At 48.4% G+C, this 21,987-nt stretch overlaps 15 protein-coding genes across 15 annotated transcripts; 6 read left to right on the top strand and 9 right to left on the bottom strand.

Annotated features, from left to right (window-relative positions):
- Positions 1-30: 30 nt before the first annotated feature.
- Positions 31-1,131, top strand: Bathy05g00620 (phosphoglycerate kinase; the record flags this gene model as incomplete). The annotated part of the gene is made up of 1 exon (XM_007513289.1): positions 31-1,131. The coding sequence occupies one exon, from the start codon at positions 31-33 to the stop codon at positions 1,129-1,131; it is 1,101 nt and encodes a 366-aa protein (XP_007513351.1).
- A 250-nt stretch (positions 1,132-1,381) lies between these two features.
- Bathy05g00610 (predicted protein) lies at positions 1,382-1,765 on the top strand (the record flags this gene model as incomplete). Its single annotated transcript, XM_007513127.1, has 1 exon — positions 1,382-1,765. One exon carries the CDS (start codon positions 1,382-1,384, stop codon positions 1,763-1,765), a length of 384 nt encoding a protein of 127 aa, XP_007513189.1.
- Positions 1,766-1,953: 188 nt separating this feature from the next.
- Bathy05g00600 lies at positions 1,954-3,393 on the bottom strand (the record flags this gene model as incomplete). The annotated part of the gene is made up of 1 exon (XM_007512917.1): positions 1,954-3,393. One exon carries the CDS (start codon positions 3,391-3,393, stop codon positions 1,954-1,956), a length of 1,440 nt encoding a protein of 479 aa, XP_007512979.1.
- Positions 3,394-3,533: 140 nt separating this feature from the next.
- Bathy05g00590 (predicted protein) lies at positions 3,534-5,225 on the bottom strand (the record flags this gene model as incomplete). The annotated part of the gene is made up of 1 exon (XM_007513260.1): positions 3,534-5,225. One exon carries the CDS (start codon positions 5,223-5,225, stop codon positions 3,534-3,536), a length of 1,692 nt encoding a protein of 563 aa, XP_007513322.1.
- A 347-nt stretch (positions 5,226-5,572) lies between these two features.
- Bathy05g00580 (unknown protein) lies at positions 5,573-6,682 on the top strand (the record flags this gene model as incomplete). Its single annotated transcript, XM_007513125.1, has 1 exon — positions 5,573-6,682. One exon carries the CDS (start codon positions 5,573-5,575, stop codon positions 6,680-6,682), a length of 1,110 nt encoding a protein of 369 aa, XP_007513187.1.
- A 333-nt stretch (positions 6,683-7,015) lies between these two features.
- Positions 7,016-7,828, top strand: Bathy05g00570 (carbohydrate-binding module family 20 protein; the record flags this gene model as incomplete). Its single annotated transcript, XM_007513063.1, has 1 exon — positions 7,016-7,828. The coding sequence occupies one exon, from the start codon at positions 7,016-7,018 to the stop codon at positions 7,826-7,828; it is 813 nt and encodes a 270-aa protein (XP_007513125.1).
- Positions 7,829-8,105: 277 nt separating this feature from the next.
- Bathy05g00560 (predicted protein) lies at positions 8,106-9,425 on the bottom strand (the record flags this gene model as incomplete). Its single annotated transcript, XM_007513171.1, has 1 exon — positions 8,106-9,425. The coding sequence occupies one exon, from the start codon at positions 9,423-9,425 to the stop codon at positions 8,106-8,108; it is 1,320 nt and encodes a 439-aa protein (XP_007513233.1).
- A 580-nt stretch (positions 9,426-10,005) lies between these two features.
- On the bottom strand, positions 10,006-10,230 carry Bathy05g00550 (conserved hypothetical protein; the record flags this gene model as incomplete). The annotated part of the gene is made up of 1 exon (XM_007513267.1): positions 10,006-10,230. The coding sequence occupies one exon, from the start codon at positions 10,228-10,230 to the stop codon at positions 10,006-10,008; it is 225 nt and encodes a 74-aa protein (XP_007513329.1).
- Positions 10,231-10,539: 309 nt separating this feature from the next.
- Bathy05g00540 (predicted protein) lies at positions 10,540-11,787 on the top strand (the record flags this gene model as incomplete). Its single annotated transcript, XM_007512867.1, has 1 exon — positions 10,540-11,787. The coding sequence occupies one exon, from the start codon at positions 10,540-10,542 to the stop codon at positions 11,785-11,787; it is 1,248 nt and encodes a 415-aa protein (XP_007512929.1).
- A 344-nt stretch (positions 11,788-12,131) lies between these two features.
- Positions 12,132-13,352, bottom strand: Bathy05g00530 (predicted protein; the record flags this gene model as incomplete). The annotated part of the gene is made up of 1 exon (XM_007512920.1): positions 12,132-13,352. The coding sequence occupies one exon, from the start codon at positions 13,350-13,352 to the stop codon at positions 12,132-12,134; it is 1,221 nt and encodes a 406-aa protein (XP_007512982.1).
- A 1,149-nt stretch (positions 13,353-14,501) lies between these two features.
- On the top strand, positions 14,502-16,319 carry Bathy05g00520 (peptidase M20; the record flags this gene model as incomplete). Its single annotated transcript, XM_007513051.1, has 1 exon — positions 14,502-16,319. The coding sequence occupies one exon, from the start codon at positions 14,502-14,504 to the stop codon at positions 16,317-16,319; it is 1,818 nt and encodes a 605-aa protein (XP_007513113.1).
- A 144-nt stretch (positions 16,320-16,463) lies between these two features.
- Positions 16,464-17,231, bottom strand: Bathy05g00510 (chaperone protein dnaJ; the record flags this gene model as incomplete). The annotated part of the gene is made up of 1 exon (XM_007513046.1): positions 16,464-17,231. One exon carries the CDS (start codon positions 17,229-17,231, stop codon positions 16,464-16,466), a length of 768 nt encoding a protein of 255 aa, XP_007513108.1.
- Positions 17,232-17,954: 723 nt separating this feature from the next.
- Positions 17,955-19,049, bottom strand: Bathy05g00500 (predicted protein; the record flags this gene model as incomplete). Its single annotated transcript, XM_007512869.1, has 1 exon — positions 17,955-19,049. One exon carries the CDS (start codon positions 19,047-19,049, stop codon positions 17,955-17,957), a length of 1,095 nt encoding a protein of 364 aa, XP_007512931.1.
- Positions 19,050-19,165: 116 nt separating this feature from the next.
- On the bottom strand, positions 19,166-19,621 carry Bathy05g00490 (unknown protein; the record flags this gene model as incomplete). The annotated part of the gene is made up of 1 exon (XM_007513088.1): positions 19,166-19,621. The coding sequence occupies one exon, from the start codon at positions 19,619-19,621 to the stop codon at positions 19,166-19,168; it is 456 nt and encodes a 151-aa protein (XP_007513150.1).
- Positions 19,622-19,939: 318 nt separating this feature from the next.
- Bathy05g00480 (predicted protein) lies at positions 19,940-21,916 on the bottom strand (the record flags this gene model as incomplete). Its single annotated transcript, XM_007512891.1, has 1 exon — positions 19,940-21,916. One exon carries the CDS (start codon positions 21,914-21,916, stop codon positions 19,940-19,942), a length of 1,977 nt encoding a protein of 658 aa, XP_007512953.1.
- Positions 21,917-21,987: the final 71 nt, after the last annotated feature.

Genomic DNA, 21,987 nt, shown 5'->3' with positions numbered 1-21,987 from the left:
TGCGATTTCAACGTCCCGCTCGACGGCGACATGAACATCACCGACGACACGCGCATCCGCGCCGCCGTCCCGACCATCGAATACTTGGTCAAGAACGGCGCCAAGGTGTTGGCGTGCTCTCACTTTGGCAGACCGAAGTCTGGCCCGGAAGACAAGTTCCGCTTGACCCCGGTTGGCGCGAGATTGTCCGAATTGCTCTCCTGCCCGGTCACCAAGATCGACGACTGCGTCGGCCCGGAAGTTGAGAAGGCTGTCGCCGGCATGTCCAACGGCTCCGTGTGCTTGTTGGAAAACACTCGATTCTACAAGGAAGAAGAAGCCAACGACGCCGGGTTCTCCAAGAAGTTGGCTGGCTCCGCCGAAATCTTCGTCAACGATGCTTTCGGTACCGCGCACAGAGCGCACGCCTCCACCGCTGGTGTCACTGGCACCTGCAAGACGAACGTTGCCGGTTTCTTGCTCCAAAAGGAGTTGGACTACCTCGACGGCGCCGTCAAGAACCCGGAGAGACCGTTTTGCGCCATCGTCGGCGGCTCCAAGGTCTCCTCCAAGATTGGCGTCATCGAGTCCCTCTTGGCCAAGTCTGACAAGGTCATCTTGGGCGGTGGTATGATCTTCACCTTCTACAAGGCGTTGGGCAAATCCGTCGGTGCCTCTTTGGTTGAAGACGACAAGGTTGAACTCGCCAAGACTTTGATGGCGGAAGCGGAAAAGAAGGGCGTCAAGTTGCTCTTGCCGACTGACGTCGTCGTCGCGGACAAGTTCGCCGCGGATGCAAACACGAAGGTTGTCTCCGTCGACGCGATCCCGGATGGCTGGATGGGTTTGGATATCGGACCGGACTCCGTCGCGTCCTTCCAAAAGGAATTGAACGAGTGCAAGTCTGTCATCTGGAACGGTCCGATGGGCGTGTTTGAAATGGACGCCTTCGCCAAGGGTACCTTTGCGATCGCGGACACTTTGGCCAACTTGAACGGTATCACCATCATCGGTGGTGGCGACTCCGTCGCCGCCGTCGAAAAGGCTGGCTTGGCGGACAAGATGTCCCACATCTCCACCGGCGGTGGCGCGTCCTTGGAGCTCTTGGAAGGCAAGGTGCTCCCGGGCGTCGCCGCGTTGGACGACAAGTAAAATAATATATAATAATACTACTTATCGTACAAAGCCCGCGCAGTAAGAGAGAGAGAGAGAAGAGAGAGAGAGAGAGAGAGTATAATTAACATAAATGATAAAAATAAGTGTGTAATTTAAGAGAGAGAAGAATTTCACTCGAACGAAACATCAACACATATCCAGCGCGCTCGTTCTTCTTTTGCTCCATTCTTCTTTTCCAAAAGTCGTTACAACACATCTCCAATTGCATTTTTAAGAAAAGAGAATAATGTCCACCTCCGCCTTAACACCAACAGAAGACGGAGATCTTAAAGAACAAGATCCTTCTCTGTCCGAGGACAAAGTCGTCGTCCTGTTCAAACCGACCGGCGGCGATACGCCTCTGTTGAAACAAACCAAAGTGAAAGTCTTACGCTCGGCGAAGTTCGTGGACGTGGTCTCGCACCTCTCGAGACAAGTGAAACGCGCGCACGTGTTCGTGTACTTAAACGACGCGTTCACGCCTTCGTACGACGAACAAGTTGGAAGGTTGTTCGATTGGTTCGGGTCAGGTTCGGGAGGAGAAGGAGAGTTTGAGACGAATGGAGGAAGTGCGAGAAAGAAGAAGCAAATGTTGGTGGTGAACTACAGCGCGCAGCAAGCGTACGGCTAGGAGAAACGAAACGCGCGCGAGAGCAGCATAGTGTGTATTATATATGTATAGATAATAGAGATAGAGGTAGACGTGTTTATTTTTGCGTGTGTGTGATATAGTTTGTATTCATTTATTAACGCGACAACATCTTTGCTACTGCTTGCGAAAATCTCTACCGGGATCCAAATCCGCGTTTTCCACAACGTTTATCGCGACCAAAGGTGAGGATATTCGCCGTCATCCCCCGCTTTTTCTAGAAAACGTTCGGCTCGTTCCGGTCCCATATACATATCGGGTGTATACCCCCACGTACTGAGCCATCTCTGAGCGTTTATATTCACTGGCGTGCCGATTTCGAATAGGTATTTGACAGATTCTAGATCACCGTCTTCTGCGGCACGACTAAGCGCCCGACCATCCGAACTGATAGGACATTTCTTCTCGACGAGATAACGCATGATTTCGATTTCACCGAATCCCGCGGCTTCAATCATCGTGTCTTCGGTGAGAGGCATTTTGGCCTCCTCGTGTAGATATTTGAGGCACTCTAATAGCATAAAATTGCATCTCCCTTTGGGTTTTCTCCCGCCATGATGATGGCTTGATTGATAACCAATAAGACACGAACATATCATATGAGGTATTTCTATGGGACAATTATTCTCGATGAGATATTTGAACATTTCGACGTTCGTAGATCCTCCTCGTAACGCTAAATCCATCGTCGAATCTTCATCGTCCTGGTCGAAAGGCACTTTGATTTCTTCGTGCAAGTATTTGAGGCACTCTACTTCACCGCAATAGACAGCAGAACTGAGCGCCTCACGGCAGCCGTCTTCCCAACCTTCGCATTTCTTCCCGACGAGATACCGTATCATTTCAAGATGACCTCGGTTCGCCGCAAAGTCAATCATTCTTCCGTTCAAAGGCAATTTGACTTCTTCGTGCAAGTATTTCAGGCACTGGAAATGGCCGTGTTTGGCGATAATATCGAGCGCATCGAGATACCCGTTCTCCCACCCCGCGCATTTGTTTTCGACAAGATACCGTATCAATTCGAGGTCACCGTGACACGCCGCTATCTTAATCACCTTTCCGTTCACCGGCGCTTTGACTTCTTCGCGTAAGTATTTCAGTACCTCGAGATGCCCGTTTCGCGCGGCGCACGTACACGCCCTCTCATCCACGGGACACTCATTTGCCACGCAATACTTTATCATTTCCAGATTCCCTTGAGACGCGGCTGAACTCATCGTCCATCCGTCCCATTTGCACTTTTTCTCCTCTCGTATCCACTTGAGTAACTCGAGTTTATTCGTTTCAGCAACTTTCGTGCAAAAATCTCTCTCGTCCTTCAACCACGGCGGTCGTTTCTCCCACGCGCATTCCAAGGTCGATATCGACGACATCTCTTCAATTCTAAACTTCTTGCGTATGTGTGACTTTATCTCCCGCGGAGCGCGTTTAATCAACGCTCTCGATGCCTTATTTGTTTCGTACAAGAATTTCACGTCCGTGACGTTTAGCTTTGGAACGATGTGGGTTAAACTTATATCGTCGTTATTCACGACGAGTTCCCATAATGGATGATCTCTCTCGGCGAGTCGACGCTTCTTGGCTTGTCGAGTCGTTATCTTGTTACTCATTTTTTATGTTTATGTATCGATGAGATGATATAAAAGAGTATGAATAGGAGGAGATCTTGAGCGTGTGGCGGCTTTTTGGCGTGTGGCACAAAATATGAGTAGTTTGCGTAAAAAATGTGAACATTAGTAGTATTATTATATTACGTTTCCGGGCCGACGTTGAACGGCTTGAACGCGTGAAACCCATCCAAAGCGGTGGAAACGATTAAACCAGGAATTTGGGAGTGAAACTTCGCCTCTTTTGGATCGGTGATGCCTTGATGGACGAACATGAGTTGCGGCGGTAAATCGTCCGGGATCTCGGCGTTGGATTCGTTCTCCGCCATGGCTTGCGCTTCCTCTTCGGCGTCGCGTTCGACGGCTAAATCCCACACGCAGACGGTGTTATCACTCGCCGCGGAGAGGAGCATGGCGCTATCGAATGGAGACCAATCGACGGAGGAGACGTGTCCTCGATGGAACGTGAATTGCGCGACTGGTTTTGGGTTCGTTTTCCCTTTCGGATCGAAATGGCGTAAATCCCAAATCTTCAATCCTCCGTCGTCCAAGCCGGTGGCAATCATGCAGTTCGCTAATCGGTTCCAAGACATGACGTTTATATCGCAGTTTTCTGCCGCTTTGACTCGAATCGCAGGTTTCGGTTTCTGTCGAGTATCCCAGACGGAAATCCCGCCGTCCCCACCGCACGAGGCAAACACGGTCGCTTCAGATGGACTCCATTGAATATCCTCGACGGATTTCCCGTCGTGGCCGTCCGCGTATCCGCAATCTATGTTCCAATCCGTGACGTTCGCATCCGTCGGTTCCCACACGTGAATTGATCCGGTATTATCGCCAGACGCTAATCGTCCAGCAGACACTGAACTCCAGTCTAACGCGTACCCTTCCTCTTTGTGCTTCGAGTGCACTTTCTTCGGCGCGATTTTCATCTTCTTCTCGTTCACCACGTTTTGATTCTTCTGGTCCTCCACGGAGTTTTGCAACGAGCGAAACGCTGTGGAGATATCCCAGGCTAACACGTGCCCGGAATCCGACCAAGTGGCACAAATTGCCGCATTTTGTGGCATTAAACGGACTCGATTAATCCCACCCGGGTGAGAAATCGACGAGACGTGTAAAGTCGGTTTCCCCGATTTCGACGGGTTGGACGCGTCGAAATCGTCCGTCTCCGAATCCGAATCATCGTCCTCATCTGAATCGTCGTCCTCATCTGAATCGTCCGAATTATTATCAATGTTGCTATTCATCTTCTTTTTCTTCTTCTCTTCTCTATTGTTATTATTATTTCTACTGCTAGTCTTCGTCCCTCCTCCCGTTTTCTTCAACCTCCCCACCCTGGATATCGACAACGCGTTCTTACTCGCCTGATCTGCTTGCGTCCCGGAAACCATAAAAAACGCGTGCGGGAACTTCGAGCGCGCGTCTCCCATATCGTCTCTCAAGATATCAAACGATAAGCTCGGCCACTCGTGCGAAAACGCGTGCAAGCAATCGTACGCCGTGGCGTCGTATTCCATCTCGTCTGAAGCCCCTTCTTGGGAGTTTTCCGGCGGCCGCCACACTTTCGGTCTTTCGAGCTGCTTTTGTTGTTGCGTCTTTGTCGGCTTTTGTTGCGCTCCTTCTCCTCCCGCCATCATCATCGCGTCTTCTTCTTCTTCTTCTTCTTCCGAGGCGGACGAGTCCGTCACGTCTTCCCCGACCACCGTGTACCCTCCGTCTTCGTCTTCCTCTTCGTCTTCCGAATTGGTATTCTTCTTCTCGTCGTCATCATCATCGCTTCCATTTTTCTTCTTCTTCTTCTTGGATACAAAGTTCGACGGTAATCGAGGCATTATTATTATATTCTTCTTTATGTATATAATAATTTCACCAATACGAGTAATACGAGTAACACTACTACTAATTTAAAAAGAAAGAGAGAGCGTTTTGTTCTGTAAAACGCGTTTGTGCTTTTGATACGAAAAGTGACTCTCCTCTCGTGATGTAATCGAGGACTGATTTTTGTGCCTAAACCCTAATCTAAAATTAACCCTAAACAATTTTGGTACAACAAAGTTTTGGTGACGTGAAAGGACGCTTTTTCTTCCTCGTATTCTTAGTACGCGCGCGCGAGCGAATACTACTACTACTACTTTACTACTCATCAGTTTTATTCGAGGACGAGGACTTTGAGACGATGATGGCGCCTTCTTCGTCTTCGTCTTTTTTACCACCACCCTTCTCATCGTCGATGCGTTCGTCGTCGTCGAGGAGGAAGACCACGAGCTTGTGTTGTTCTTGTTTTCCTCCAAAAGGCGACGGGATGATGACGACGACGACGACGGAAACGAGATTCAAGACGACGAGTGGAAGAAGAAGAAGAAGAAGAACAACAACAACAAAAACGGCGACGAGGAGGAGTAATAATACCAATAAAACGTTCTCTTCGCTCTCCTCCTCTTCATCGAAAACGGCAAAGGAAACCAACGGAAAAGAAAAAGAGCTCTCTTTATCGAAGGCACAACCGAGCACGAGTGGACGAGAAGAAAAGGGAGGAAAAGGAGGAGGAGAAACGTCAAAGTTCCCGCCGGATCACAAAGTGTTCCGAGCGAAGAAAACGATGCGAGTTCCCGTGAAAGAAAGAAAAGAAGCGTTAGAAAACAAAGCCTCCATCGAACACTGGCTGAAAGACCCGAACGAATCCCTGGGCGTGGTGTTCGATCGAAACGAAAGGTTGTCCGAGGACGAGTGGAAAGTCTTCGTCGCGTCGAAGAAAAAGATTGCGTTTTGGGAGCTCTCTCCGGCGTTTACGTTGGAGATTTTGCCAGACGAGACAGAGTTCGGGAAACAGGCTTTTCGAGGGTTTGATTTGATGCTCTGCGCGGACGAAGACGCGGAGGAGTGCGGGTGGGTGAACGACGTCTCGGTCTTCGCGAACATTTTTTGCCAGTTGAGAGTCGACCGAGACTTTGCGGAGGACGAAGGAAAAGAAGAAAAGAAAAACAACAAAAATAATACTAAATACGTCACTCCAATCGTCGTCGCGGACGTGGACGTCACCATCGCCGCGTTACTCCCGTCTTTCGTCAACGCCATCCCGGGTTTTACCAACATCGGCGAAGCCTCCATCGCCGCCTCCATCGATTTCGCGAGAGACGGCGCCGCGAAAAGAGTCCAGACGGCGTACGACGGTTGGGTGGAGAAGAAACTCGGAAAAGTTATTGTTTCTTCTTCTTCTTCTTCTTCTTCTGACGACGATTCAGACGACGACGATTCAGACGACGAGGGGACCTCCTCTCTGCTTTTTTAGTCATTAGAATTTTTTAAGAACACTCGTATTTGAGAAAAGAATACACCAAAACACTCCATACTCTTTTAACCAAAAAAAAATTTTGAGACCCTAAACAAAATTCTCGTGGCCCCCGTTGAAAGAAAGAAAAGATATTAAATTGGACTCCTTCCTCATTACGCGCAATTCAGATACACAGAAACAGATCAAACGTTTGCAAAAATGAGCGCATCTTCTCTCATTCACGCGCGATTCAACGCACCGAAATGTATTTCGTCTAAATCCACGGTCCGATCAAGAAGATCTCTCAGATCTTGTCTGAATACCAAGAATACGACGATGAGAACACACGCGATGACGTTAGGGAGTCAAGCGGAAATGATCAATGGAAACGAAGTCGATGATTCACAACTTTCTTCCTCTTCTTCTCAACAGTTGGTGGCCTTACGATGCCAATTTCACGCGGAACTGAAAGTGGGAGAAACGTTAGTGATCGTCGGATCGACGCCGTTACTCGGGAAATGGAAAGCCGAGGATGGGTTTAAACTCTCCTGGACGGAAGGGAACGTGTGGCGAGGGAATTTACCCATCGAGCGAAAAGAGTTTGAGTTCAAATTGGTCGTGGAGAAGCGATCGGGAGAGACGTTCTGGGAAAAAGGCACGAACAGGAAAGTGGAGGAGACGTTTATGCAAGAAGTTGGAACGAACGCGGTGGAAGTGAAGAGTACTTTCGGGAAGAACGAGGACATGGAGGTGAACGTCGCGGACGGGAACGCTTCGACGATGGTGCAATCGAACGTGGTGGAATTCGCTCGCGAAGAAGCAGAAGGAAAGAAAGAAGAAGAAAAGATAGTAGCAACGACGACGACAAAACCGACGACGACGAAAAAGAAAGCCGCGACGAAGACTAAAAAAGCTCCGTCCACTGGGGCGTATAGAACCGTAGAGAAAGTGAAGTACGACAACGTCGCTTTGTTAAAATTCGACGAATTGATGGAAAAGAACTCGACGATTACCGCCGGTGATTTTAAAGCCATTTATCCGGAAGACGCGAAGATGAAAGCCGTGGAGAAGAGAACGGTCGAGTTCTTGTTGAAAGGCGGCGGTGGTAAGTTTTCGTACGCGTTGAACGAAGAGGCGAAAGGGTACGGTCAGTTGCTCTTGTAAAAAGCAACGAGTACAAACCCCCGTAAAACAATAAGAATTCTTTTTAAATATTATTACAAAAAGTGTACATGAGAAGAGAGAGAAAGAGAGAGAATAGGAAATATGCGTCGTAACAAGATTATCGTTCAGTCAGTAGTTAAAGATGATTTGAGCGCGTTTGTAATATTTTTTGAAGCGAATGAATACATGCACACACAGACATTTCAAGTATATTTTGTATCTTTATTTTATTGTTGCACGAGCGGTTCTATTATTTCGCATTATTGTACTCTTCCTCTTAACGCGTTTGGACGATCCCGGCGTTGATTAACTTTCTCACTTTCGCCATGATCATCGGATTTTTTTGGTGTTCCATCGCCGCTTTCGGGTTTTCGCTCATATCGCGCAAGACTTGATTCATGACCGGATCGGCTAAGATATTTTGAATTTCCGGATCTTTCATCGCGCTTTCTTGTCTCGCTTTCAACTCCTCCTCGGTTAACATGCCACTCGCGGCTTTGTTTTGTTCCATGACACATCGTCGAGCGCCGTCTTTCAACTCTTCGTTCGCTGGGTCGATGTTTAACCCCGCTTGGTAGGTTTCTAAAGCTTTGTCGTACTGTTTCGTGAAGAACTCGACGTGTCCTTTTCTCGAATACCCTTTGACGAATGTCGGATCGATCTCGATGCACTTCTCCGCGTCTTTCAAAGCTTCGTTAAAAGCGGCTAGTTTCGTGTAACACGCGGATCGGTTGGAGTACGACTTGTGATCGTTAGGGTTTCTTTTAATCGCCTCGGTGTATTTCGCGACGGCGTTTGGAAAGTCTTGGTTTTTAAACAACTCGTTACCTTCGTCTCTGGCTTTCTCTCCCAACTCTGGGTTCAAATACTCTTGAGTTTCTTTGTCTTTCAATTTCTTCTCGCAGCTGTTTAATTTGTTTAGCGTCGACGCTTCTCGGTGTTCGGTGAGCGATCGTTGGTACCACTCGATGGCTCCCGTCAAGTTGTCCATCTTTTCGTACGCCGAAGCTTTTCTCGCCATCGCTTTCGCGATGATTCGGTAATCCGAACGATTTTCTCGGCCAACTTCGATGCTCTTTTCGCAATCTTCTATGCATTTATCGAATTCACCTTGTTCGAATCTAACCGCCGCGCGATTGTTAATGTACGTCGGATCAGTCGGATCGCTCTCGATGGCCTCTTCGTACTTCTTCACCGCGTCGTCAAACTCTCTTTTTTTATAAAACGCGTTCCCTTCTTCCTTCAACTTCAACGCTTTCCTCTTATTCTCCGGTAACTTTGCTTCTTCTTCTTTTTTAATCTCTTCGGGTGTTTTCGTCGTCTTCGGTTTTGCGGGTTCCGGAGCTCGAGTTTGTTGTTGCTGCTGCTGCGCCGGCGGCGCTTGGTTTTGGTTTTGGAAGTCCTCCCCACCCATGACGTTCACCCCTAAAGCTACAGACAACAAATCCATCACTCTTGGATCGTTCATGTGCTTTTGTAACGCGTTGGAATCTTTCTGAATCTCCGCGAACATCTTCATAAAATCCGGCTGTTGCAAATACGCTCTGGTTTTCGGATTCGTCGCCAACTTCCCCAACAACTGCGGATCCGAGAACATCTTCGTAAACTCTTTCGACTCCTCGTCGTCGCCGGATAACTTCTGCTCGCACTCTTTTATTCCGTCTTTACACGTATCGTTCGCCGCGTCCACTTTCAACCCGTCCTCGTACGCTTTCTTGGCCAACTCAAACTCGCCTTTCCCGAACAACGCCGCGCCTTTGCGACCGTAGCCTTTCACGAAATCCGGTTTCAATTCAATCACTTTCTCCGCGTCCGAGAGCGCCAAGTCGAACTCGTTGTTTCCAGCCTGTTTGTTTTGTTTGTGTTGTGTGTGTGTTTAAAAAGCGTGTTAGTATTCGTGATGATGATGATGATGAGATCTTTCGCGGCGGTCAAACTTCGACCAAAAAGAAGAGCATTTTTTGGGGGCAGCCGCCTCTTCGTCTTTTCTTTCGTCATCTCATCAATCCATCTTTCGTACGCGTTTTATTGTTGCGAACGAGAACAAAAACAAACGCGATTTTGATGGTGAGCGAGGACGAGAACGAGAGCGAGAGCAACGACAAAAAGCGTTCGGTGGTCGCGCGAAAACAACCCCACTTCTTCATTCTTTTCTGACGAGAAAAAGTAATCTCATCTCAAACAGATGAAGACGATCGAAAAACGCTTCGAAAATGTACACAACTGTATGCACAAAAAATACACATAATAATAAGTATTACCCTGGCCGCGCTTCGGTTGGAATACAAGACGTGATTGGTCGAATCCAACTCAATCGCCTCCGTGAATATCTCGCACGCGAGTTTAAACTCGTTCCGCTTGAACGCCTCGTTGCCTTTCTGCTTCAATGCATCCGCTGACATGATGCGATTTTTTTGTTTTCTCGTCCTTTTTTGTTTTCTTGTGAAGAAGAAGCTTTTGTGTGCTTTTTTTTTTGTCTCCTCTTCGTTTGTCTGTTTTTTTAGAAAAGCACAGCCATGACAGCACCCAACAAAGAGAGAAAGAAGTTTTGTTTTCTTTTTTTGCCTCCTCCCCTCGTTCTGTTTTTTTCGGCGGATTTTTCCTTTTTTTTTTCCTTTTTAAAACTTGCCCTCGTTCATATTTCCTCTCATTAACATCATTTTTGGTTCTCCTTAGCAGAGTAGTGTAGAAAGGAGAGGAGTGCTTTGACGATGGTCTCTGTTGTTGTCGGTGGTGCCGCTGCTTTTACTTGCGCTGCTACTTTGGGCAGAACGAGCGCGACGACCAACACCGCCTTTGCGTGTTGTTCTTCTTCTTCTTCGAAAGGAGGAGGAGGATTTTTAGGAAAATGTTCGTTGGGGAAGTTCCCACCATCAGGACGTGGCCAAAGGACGACGACGTTTGGAGTTTCAGTTTCATCAGTTTCATCATCATCGAGAAGAAGAACGAGAGGAAGAAGAAAAAGAGTAACAATAAAGAACGAAATACGAACGACCGATGGGAATTCAAAAGCGGCGAGAGTGTTAGGTCTGTCCCTGGCGGAAGCAAAAGACGAACGAAAATTGAAACGAGCGTACAGACGACACGCTTTGAGAACGCATCCGGACACGGGCGGGAAGTCGGCGTCCGCCGAGGCGTTTCAAGAGGTGCAAAAAGCCTATCGGACGCTACGGTTGGAAATCGCGAGCCCGGATAACGAGGCTCTGACCAAGGAAATGAGCAAGGACGAGGAGTGGGAAGAACACGATTGGAGATGGAAGGTGAAATACGACAAGGAGAAGGCGTTGGATCGAAACGTAAACGCAAAGTCGCAGAGGAAAAGAGAAGATGCGTTTAGGAGGGTGGAAGAGATGAAACGGATGGCAAAGATGAAAGAAGAATTCGATCCCGCGGCGATGGCATCAAATACCGCAAAAGCAGGAGCGGGAGGTGAAGGTAATCTGTTTCCGTCGCGAGCGAATAAGAAGAAAAAACGAGTGATTAAACCGATAAGTAAACAATCGTCGCCGATGGAAAACTTTCAAAGAGTACAAGAGGCGGAGAAGGAAAGATTGAAGATAGAAGCCGAGGCAAAGGAGAAGCGAATAAATTTCAAAGCGTTTGGAGGTCCAGACGCGTCGAAATCGTCCACGAATGCCGCGCACGACACGTTAAACGCGCAACTGGAAGGATTGAGAAGAAAACACGTGCTGAAAACGCGGTACGACAATCACACGAGCACTCCCTCGGAAGTGGAACGCGAAAAGGCGAAGAGCATTCGTAAGTACCAGTTGGAGTTGGAAGATTCCGAGGAAGAACGGTTTATGCGTCTCGCGAGAGTCGCAAAGGAGTGGAGAGACAAGAAAGGAGGCGCAAAATCGTGGAGAGAAACTGGATCAATGTCGGAAGACGACAAAATGACACCGAGGGAACTCTTATTAGCCGCAGTCGAGAGCGTTTCCCTTGGAGGTTCGCAGTAGTTAAGATGCCGTACATACTTTCCTTAGTTGTTTTCATACAAAAGCGTAGTTGAAAGATTTTCTAGAATACCGGCTATGACCCGTACATAAGAAGAAGAGAAGCGCATAATTTTATTATATACTGTACCCCAAAAAGGTAAACCTAATATTAATGTACGTTTTTAGTTAGCATTACAACAAACATTGTTCGTTCACGAGATAAATAGAAGTGTGCATTTTTTATATATGCGTTTTTGCCGCGTGCAGTGTTTCTATAACGTTGATCATTATGATGATGTGTGGTAACGCACGAAAGAATAGTTGTTTTGTTTTCCGAACTCTTCCGTCTAAACCGCGAACGACGATTAGAAGAATGAAAACATAGTCGCCATTTCACTCTCTTTCGGGAAGTACTCGTTGAGTTTATCGATGGCGTCCGGCGAACACGGCGCTTGTCCGACGCTCGCCGAACTCGATTTCCTTCGATTTCTAAGTAAATCTCGAGGTTTCGCCTTCAAATGTCGCAACTCATTCGGTCCAGATATCGGAATCGATTGTCTAGCTACTGGACTCAACGGCCTGACCATGTGCCCGTTTACTTTCGGGTTTTGGTCGTACGGGTGTTGATGCATCACCTCGCCGCCGATGGCGCCGTTCATGTTCGCCGTCTGGTCGTTCAGAGACGGGTCTGGCGTAAAGCGCATAAACCTTCTACCCACCGCCTCCATATCAAACGAGGATAAATCCTCGTCCATAATTTGACCTAACGATCGCTTTGTCCCTGTCGACGGTGAGAAGATATCCTGGGTTCCGTTACTCTTTCCTCCTCCTCCTTGTTGCTCGTTTTGGAACCCAGCCACGTGGGCGTCGTGAAGCAAATCGGACGATATGCTCTTATTCTCCGCCGCGTTCTTCTTCGCCGCAGCCGCTATTTGTGCCTTTGTCGGATTCTTTTTCGTCGTTTTTCTGTTCGTCGCCACGCCTGTGGTCGCTTTCGGTGGTTTCTTCGATGCTCCTACTGATGCCTTTGCTTTACTACTAGTGTTGTTGTTATTGTTGTTATGAAGTCCCCCGTTACTTCCTATTGTTCCGTTGTTGTTGTTATTGCTCGCTATCGTCGTCGTTGCTATGCCGTTCGTCTCGCTATCTCCGGCATCGTCAACGACAACCGTATGGACTGGTTCATTAGCAAACTGCGGAATGACTCGCCATCGATCGCCTTGCACGCCTTTTGCATCGTTCCTCGTAAACCTTTTGCTCGTATACAAAGCGTGTCTCACTTGCGACTTCCAGTGTCCGTTTGACGTAATCACTCTCGACTTTCGATTATGCTTGTGCGCGATCCGTCCGTGTTTCTCGCACGTCTCGTAAATCTCTCTCAACGTCGCCGAACGCGTGCTCGACGTCGTGATTGCAAAGTGCACTAAATCGTGGACGGATAAAAACGCCGTCGTCGTCGTTTCGTTTTTCGTCCCTCCTTTCGTCCCTCCCCCTTTATTCGTATTCCCCGTCGTCGTCGCCCTCTCTTGATCCAACTGCTGTTGCGCGTGCGTGGCGCCAATCGTCGGAATCGGTCGCTCGTCCATATTCCTCGCGTCCAAGTGGTGAAATCCTCCTCCTTTATTGTTCGTGGTGGTGTGAATCGTATCAGAGTTGTTGCTTTTTTTACTGTCGTCGTCTTTGCTGTTTGAATTCTGTTGTTGGTTTTGATCGTCGGATGAATTTTCCCCACCCCGGTCGTTAAAAACGCCTCCTCCTTTGCCTCCTCTGTTCCCTCCTCCTCCTCCGGACGCGATCGCAGGTGCCGGCGGGTTCGTGAACGTCATCATCTGTTTTTAAAGTCGTAATAATAATAATAATCAGAACGGGAGAAGAGAATATGTGTATTATATAGAATACACAGGTCAGCACTTCTGATGAATTTTGATATATCAAAAAAGCGTCTTCTTGGCTTTTGCTTGCACACCCAAAAAAGGGAGAACATTTTTTCTCTTTTTTTTCTTCCTTGTTGTGTGAAAAAGCTGAGTCACTAGGAGCGGTCGAAAAACTCTCTCGAAGAAGCACTCTGCTGACAAAAGTTTTTTTGTGTGTGCGGAATGAGTAAATAGAATACATTTTCGCGCGAATACGACGAAGAACTAAGAAGAAAAAACGTACCGGTTGCGGCGCGACGAACGCGTGCGTGTCGCTAAAGAAGGAATCCGGCGTGATTCGGTCGGACATTTTTTCGCGTTCGAGTATTCTAGCGGACCTCTCCTCCCTTTTGTGACACCGCTAAATAAAATGTGTTGGCCTTTTTTGAACGGGTGCAAAAAGCTCCCTCTTTTTCCCTCGTAAATGACTCAGAGAAGAGAGAAATTTTCACACTCGCGAAAACGAGAACGACGATTCGCTCCTGCTCCCTGTCGCGAATGGCGTTCGACGCTCTAAACTGCTTATTTACGCGCGAAACTGTTTCCTCGTTACGATTTTTACGGTTGTTCGTCTTTTCCGCTGAATACCTTTACGTGTATTCGTCGCAAAGAATGGTATTCGCGGTGCGCTAACGGGTGGACTTCCTCTTTTTCTGTGGGTAACAAAAAGGAGTGCAAGATTTGCGGCCAGCCAATCGAATCTAGGGTTATAAACCCTAAATTGCTACACACATAATTCCGGGCAAGATTTTCAAAATCACGTCAAAAACGTGTATCTCTCTCTTCTGTTTTTATATTCCTTTCTTGCCTTTCTTTGCGAGGATGAAGTTGGTTTCCTCTTTCCCACCGTCACCACATACATTCGGCGGCGTTCTTTTTAACGTCGGGTTCCTTCTTTTTCTTCTCTCTTTCTCTTCTTTACGGTCTTCTTTTGCGACGCAAATCCAATTCGTGAATTACGCCTCGGACACGAATTTAGAAAAGAGTTTAGAAAAGAACGTGCGCGAGTTGTGCCATTTCATCGGCGCGGAATCGGTCTCGGCGTTTTCGACGAGCGATGGGAGAACAGGCGTCGAAGAGGCGAGGAGAATTGTGGAGGAAAAACTGAAAGAGTTAAAGTTTGATTCGATTAAAACGTTCGATTTATCAAAGTTTCATCCGAAAGCGCATTCGGTGATGGTTGGAGAAAAAGTGATTAATAAACCGTCGATGTTAAACGTGGATTTCGTCGACGAGACGTTAATTCCGACCGTATTATTTTACAATCATTACGACACGCAACCCGCGGATGGTTTGTGGACGGAATCTGAAGCGTTTCCGAAAAGTTTCGAGGAGTGTGCGAGCGTCGACTCGGATACCGGGAACGTTACGAAAGTGAAAGGGAGAGGCGCGAGCGATAACAAAGGCAATTTGTGGGCGGTGTTATCCGCGATAGAGGCGTACATGGCGAAGAAAGGGAATAAACCCGTGCGAGTTGTTGTTTTGATGGAAGGACAGGAAGAAATCGGGTCGCCCGGGTTGGACGTGTGGATGAAAAAATACGCGAAACAGTACCTCGGGAACGTGGACGCCGCGTTTTCCGCGGACGGATCCACGGGAGACTGGAATAAAAACGGCGTTTTGACGTTAGGTTTGCGAGGTGGAGTGGATTTAGAAATTACCGTACAAAATGGCGCCGAGGTGGATTTACACTCGGGATCGTTTGGCGGCGCGATTTTGAACCCAATTCACGCCTTGAGCGCGTTGATGGCTTCCTTTCACGATCCGAAAACGGGAAAGATTTTAGTCGAGGGATATTACGAAGACATTTACGATTTCTCCAAGGAAGAAATCGATCGGATGAAAAGAGATTTCCCATCGAATAAAGAGTTTCGAAAGACTGCCTCGGGAGGCGCGTTGTTCGGCGAGACGAACGTATCCGTCGCGGAACAGGTCGGGGTGAGACCGACGATCGAGTTCGTCGGCGTCTACGGCGGCTACGTCGGCGACGGGATTAAAACGGTGTTACCAAACTACGCGTCCGCGAAAATCGTCAGTCGTTTAGCACCTGGCCAAAACCCGCAAAAAAGTTTACGGCTGTTGAAGAAACACGTGAAGAAAACGGCGTTACGAATCTCGCAGGGAGCGTATGTGTCCACCGTCGATTCCGGATTTTCAAACGAACCGTTCCTGGGCCAAATCGATTCGGTTTCCAATCGCGTGGCGAAGAAAGTATTGACGGAAGTCTACGACGGCATCGAACCGAAAGTTGTCTACGAAGGAGGATCCATCCCAGTCATGCGCATGATTCAAAAATACGCCTCCATTGAACCCGGGTTGATGGCTTTCTCGACCAAAGATAACATGTACCACGCGCCGAACGAGTACTACTCCATCGATCAGTTTAAAACGGCGACGCGTTCGTACGTGCGAGTGTTAGCGGAAGTATCCGAGTTTGAAAAGAAAGGTCGGTCGGAGTTAGAGTTGGAAGTACGAAGGAAAGCGAGGTACGTGAAGGAAGCGTTGCGAGGCGGATTGAACGAGGCTAAAAAAGGGTTAGATCCCGCTTTGGACGTGGCGAAGGAAAGTCTCAAGAGAGGGTACGACACGTTCGTCGACGGTATTCGACACGTCACCGGGAAGCAGAAAAAGGAATTGTAAGATACGGTACTCAACATCACCATCTACTACCATAAAAAGTTGTACATTGTAATAAGATAAAAATACATTTTTAAACACGGACAAACTACTGAACTACTCGGTACTAAAAACTATGGCGCGCTCGCTACTTTTTTGTGTGCTAATTCATTTATTCTGGACGTCGTCGTTACCGCCATCGCCGTCATTTTTTTGCGGCACAGGCGGCGCGTTCGTCATCGAATACTCCTCGTGGTGCTTCTCCCGCGCCCTTTGCTCCATCTTCCGATTGATGTACGTCCCGGCGCCTATACAGATTGCCACCGATACCATCCCAACCATCGCGTCTTGCCAAACGTATCCCGTCCGCGCGACGAAACCGCCGCTCCTTTTCAACCGTTCCGCGTCTCTCCCCGCCTTCCTCGCTCGCGCTTGAAACGCCTTCTCGTTAAACTCCTTCTTATTCTTCTCCGCCTCTTTCTTCTCCTCTCGCCACCACTTTGAGTTTTCCGCGCGAGATTTGGATTCCGATTTAAACTTAGCGTATCGATTCTTCAACTCTTGTTCGGTAAATCTGGAGTCTTCCCAGGACGCGCCTTCGTACGCGTCTCCTTTTCCTCCTCCTCCTCGGTTGTTGTTTTGCCGCCACGTCCTCGTTCTCGTCCTCGTCTCCTCGCTCGTCGCAAACCCACCACTCGTATTACCACCACTCGTCCTCAGCGCGTCGTACTCCCGTCTCTTTCTTACGTCTCGTAAAATATCGTACGCGTGCGCGATTTTCTTAAACTCTTCTCCCTCCTGTTTGTCTCCCACAGATAAAGAGTTCTTCAAAACGTCCGGATGTTTCTCCCTCGCGAGTTTAATGTACGCCTTTTTTATCTCCCCCGCAGTCGCGGTTGAAGCGATGCCTAAAATCGAATACAAATCTTCTTTCATTCTTTTAGTAATCGAGACGATCGGTGAGGAGGATTTTCGGAAGAGCAGGAGCGAAAGGACGACGAACGCATCGTTATTCTTCTCTTTCGATGCGTTCTTTTCTCGAGATGATGTCGCAGAAACGCGCGATGTTTAACGAGAATAAATATCCGGGAAAAGTTGTTACTTTAAAATGGATAAAATGGAAATAAAAAGTGAAGAGATATGACGCGGTGACGACGGGAAAATGAAACACAAAGAGCGAGAACGAGAAGACAACAACAAAGAAGAAGAGAAACGCATCGACGCGCCTCTGTTCATATTCTCGCTCGTCTTGTTCCTGCTCTTTTTCTTTGCGATACTTTTCGGATCGTTCGTTAAGTTTCCAAGTTCTTTCAACTCTTCAAAAGTCCATCATTACGACGTGCACTCGCACGCTCTGCATCACATCCATCACAAAAGCAATGAAGGCGAAGACTGACATTTGGTGGTGCGTCGAAAGGACGTTTTGCTTTAAACGTGTGCGTGAATAAAGGCGTGCAAAGATAAATACGTGTGCGCATAAAACATTGATTGATAGAGTGCTCATTTTAAAACGAAGGAGGAGATAAAGATATCATCGTCCTATAATAATGAGTCTAAATAAATAGTAATCGAACAAACATCATCATCATCATCATCATCCCATGTTCGCGTCTTTATTCTCTTCTTTAATGAGAATTTCTTCGTGTTGTTATTGAAAAATTAATGAACGGCGCCGTATTGGACGCTCTTGGCGGCGGCGATGGACGACTCGCCCGAGCGGACAAACTTAGCCTTGTAGGCGGCGACGACGGCGACGACGGCGACGACGGCGGCACCGATGAAGGCGATCGGCGACGACGCAAAAGACGACATCTTCGTCTTCATGAGACCGAGCGGAGAGTGCGAGGACAATTTGTATTTGACCGGACCGCCAAGAGAAGCCGCGCACGTAGCCGGCTTCTTGTCGCAAGTCGAGTCGCAGGTGCCCCAGTTGTAGTTCAACGTGCTGCCATCGAAAACTCTGTTGTGCGAGACAAAGCCCGGGTTTTGGACGCTGTTGGTGCAAGAAGCGAGGGACGCGATGACATCACCCGGCGGACAGGTGTTCGTGTCCGAACCGTCGCAACCGATATCCGAAACAGAGCCGATTTCAGTCACGTTGGTTTTCCAGAACAAATAAAAGCCAAACTCTTCGCCGGCGTTCGGCAAGATCTTGGTCTTAAAAGTACCGCACTCAGTTTGTTCCATCTCAACGGCGGAGTCGAATTTGAAATCATTGCTGAGAGACTTGGTGATGATAGAAGCGCCAACTTGAGCGCCAAAGTCAGTCGGTTGAAACGTCAAGGACGAAAGCGGGGAGCACCCGGCGAACAAGGTGATCGTATTCGCTTCCGGCTTCTCGCTTTCGAGCCATTTATCAATCAAGGCTTGGACTTCCGCCGAGTGCGACGCGCTGTCCATGGCGGTGTTTTTCTTTTGATCCAAGTGCGCCGGAAGGATTAACTCGAACTCGTCCAAGTTCTTCAACAGTTCCCCCGCTTGGAGGCCCGCTGCTTGGCCTTGGAAAGACATCCATTGCGTCACGTGTTGATGCCAGTTCTCGTTTTGGAACAAGTCGTTGAAGTAGCCGGCGGTATCCTCGGCTTGATACTTTTCGACCAATTCAATCTCCCACTCGATGGCGACGACGTCGCTGTGACCGCCGTTGGACGCGTGCACGTGGACGTTCGACTCGTCGAAACCCAAGTTCTTGATGTTGTGGTACACGAACTCGTGCATCACCGTCTTGACGACGTCGGACTCGATCTTGGCCATGTTCTGCGGTTCGCCGATCGTCGGCGCTTCCATTATGCACTGTTGTTTTCATAGTTGTTTTCATTGTTGTTGTTGTTGTTGTGAATACATTTAAAAAAAGTTTCATTTTAATAAGGTCAGTTTCGTGTTTGGTTGTTGTTGTTGTGATTGTGATTGTTCGGCGTTCGATCTTCGTCGGGGTCCGTATGGGGTTTTGGGTGTTGTTGCTTTTCCACAGCCCTCATCAAAACATCATCATCACGGAAGAAGAAGAAGAAGAAGAAGAAGAAGAAGAAGAGTGAAAAACAAAGCGAAGAAAAAGAGTAAAGCACTAAAAAAGAACGCACCGAAGAGTGCACGAACCAGTTCCCGGAGGCGCCCAATCTCGCCGATGCCGGGCCAGTCGTCGTCGGAGCTGGGACTCGAGTTCTCGGGATCAGACCATTACTGTCCGCGGATGGAATATTATTAGTATTCTCGTTCATCGCCGGAGAAATCCTGGCGGCGGATGCAAACGAGGCGATGCAGATGAAAAACAGCATCGCGAAGAACGCGAGCGTCGATCGCTTCGTCGAGGAAGAGGAAGAAAACATCGTCGTCTTATTCCTACTTGTCTTCGTGTGTAGTAAATGACGAATACATTAAATCGAACGGAGGGTGTTACACTTACTTGTCAAATTTAGGGTTGCAAATTTTGTGTCTGTTTTTAAAACTCGAGAAAAAGGAGAGTCAAGTCAAGCTATACACTCTTTCGTCGTCGGGAACGAGGCCTTTTCGCCGACGACGAAGACTTTTGACCACGCTTGTTCAGCGTTCGCTCTTTCTTTCGCTTTTGTTCCTGTTTTCTTCTCTCTTTCTCTCTCTCTCTCTCTCTCTCTCTCGTCGCGCGGCGCGTGGGCCTCTTTTTTTTTTTAACTCGTCGAATGCGAGGACGGCGAACGCAACTGACTGGCTTGCATCATGCTGTATTTGAGCGCGTTTTCCTCCTCGTCCGCGGTCGAGGGTTGCTGTTGTTTTTGTTTTTGTTGCGTTTGTTGCTTTTTCGAGAAAGAGGAGTTGGAGGAGGAGGACCCCGGTCGTCGCCATCCCGAGAAGCCGGTGAATCTCGTCGTCGTCGTCGTCGTCTCGGATGCACCGGGGGTAAGCATGGCGATTTCGCGCTCCAAAGCGCACTCACTCTTCTTGTTGTTGTTGGTGGTGGTAGTAGTACTACTCGCCGTTGTTTCGAGGAGTGGCGAATTGTTCTCACCGTCGTCGTCGTCGTCGTCGTCGTTATTTACCGCTTGCACCGACGACTTCAATCGAACGCGGTAGTCGTACAAAATACCCGTCGAGGATGCGCAGACGACGCGGACTCGTTTGGTCAGCTCCTTTTTGACGTCTTCATTGGTAGTATCTCCGACATCTTCGTCTTCGTCGTCTGGATTCAACGAAGGCGGCGTGTTAAGAGCGACATCCTTTTTCTGACTACTGCTTTTTGAGCCAACGATGATAGTTTTAGCATCGTGATTGAAATCCGCCGGCGGTCGAATGGAGACGACGTTCCATTCCACCCGCGATTGAGTTGGTGAAGGCACCGCTGCTGCTTTAACTTTATTCGTATTAACGACGTCTACTTGTAAGTTACTTTCGCCGCTTCCTAAACCAATCGCGAATTTCTCGTTCCTCGCCGCCGCCATTCGTTTATGCGCCGGTAATTTTATAACCGCGGCGGCGCGTTTCGGTTCTAAGAAGCTCTTCGTAAATTTGGTGGAAACGCCTGTCGTGTGCAAAACCGTGCTCGAAACTTTCGCGAGCGCATTCACGGACGTCTTCGTGACTTTCTTTGCGCCCGTGAGTGCCAGTTTTGAAACCAGGCCTCCTAGGCGCAAGATTTTGTGCGCCGTGGACGCGGAGGACGCGTTGTATTTCGCCTCAATCGCTTCCACTTTCTTTTCCTCATCGATTTCTTTTTCGTCTTTTTCGTCTTTGTCTTCTTTACCTTCTTCTTCGTTACTGCTACTCGATTTAGTAGCGCTCTCAAAGCATTGGAACACGTGCGCCGTTCCCGAGTCAGACGCCACGGCTAAAAGTTCCGGCTCGAACGCGAATCTTTCACTGCTGTACGCAAACTGTAGACTCGTAATCTCCGCCGTCGTCGCGCCGCGCCGAAAAATGTTCCTCGGTTCCCCAGACGGCACGTCCCACGTTCTCACCACCGTTCCTTTCACCGAACAGGAGGCTAAAATGTCCCCTTTTTGCGAGAACGCCAACATCGCCACCGGTCCTTCGTGCGCGTTTGGAATCTCCGTCGCCACGTGCACGTTGTGCAAATCGTAAATCACGACGGTCGTTTCGGACAGGTGCGACACGACCGCTAAATAACTACTATTGGTATTGGTCGCTTTCTCGTTCTTCGTCTCTTCTTTTTCTTCTCCCTTCTCGCTACTACTACTAAAATCAGACGCGCTCACCGCGTCGCTATTAATAGCCATCACGCCTTTCCCCTCCGCGTTAACATTCCTTTGCGGCACGTTCATCACCCTCGTCAATCCTTTCATTTCGAACACCGTCACCTCTTCGTCCTCGCAAACGACTAAAACGTGTCTGTTCATCTTCACGCTCCTTACGGTCGTCCGAAACGCCAAATCCGCGATTAAAGTTTCCCAATCCACGTTTAAGATTTTCAACCGTCTCGGCGATAAATCCGGCGTCTCTAACCCTCCACCGTCGCCCACGCACACGATCAACCGAGTGTCGCGAAGCATTTCGCATATGCGCATTGGACCTATAGCATCGAATTTGTGAAGCAACGCCCCGGAATCTGCTTTTAGGATTCGGAATCCATTCTCCGTCGCTACGACGACGCACGAGCTGTCGTGGTTGAACGAGACGTTGTTCGCGCGCATTATTATTCGCTCTTCTTCTTCTTTAATATAATCACTTCTTCTTCTTCTTCTTTTACGCGCAAAACTTCTCC

Source organism: Bathycoccus prasinos (assembly GCF_002220235.1).
Source record: "Bathycoccus prasinos genomic : chromosome_5".
In the NCBI taxonomy this organism is placed as follows: domain Eukaryota; kingdom Viridiplantae; phylum Chlorophyta; class Mamiellophyceae; order Mamiellales; family Bathycoccaceae; genus Bathycoccus; species Bathycoccus prasinos.
Note: the sequence above shows the minus strand (reverse complement) of the source record. Positions and strands in the feature narration are given on the sequence as shown.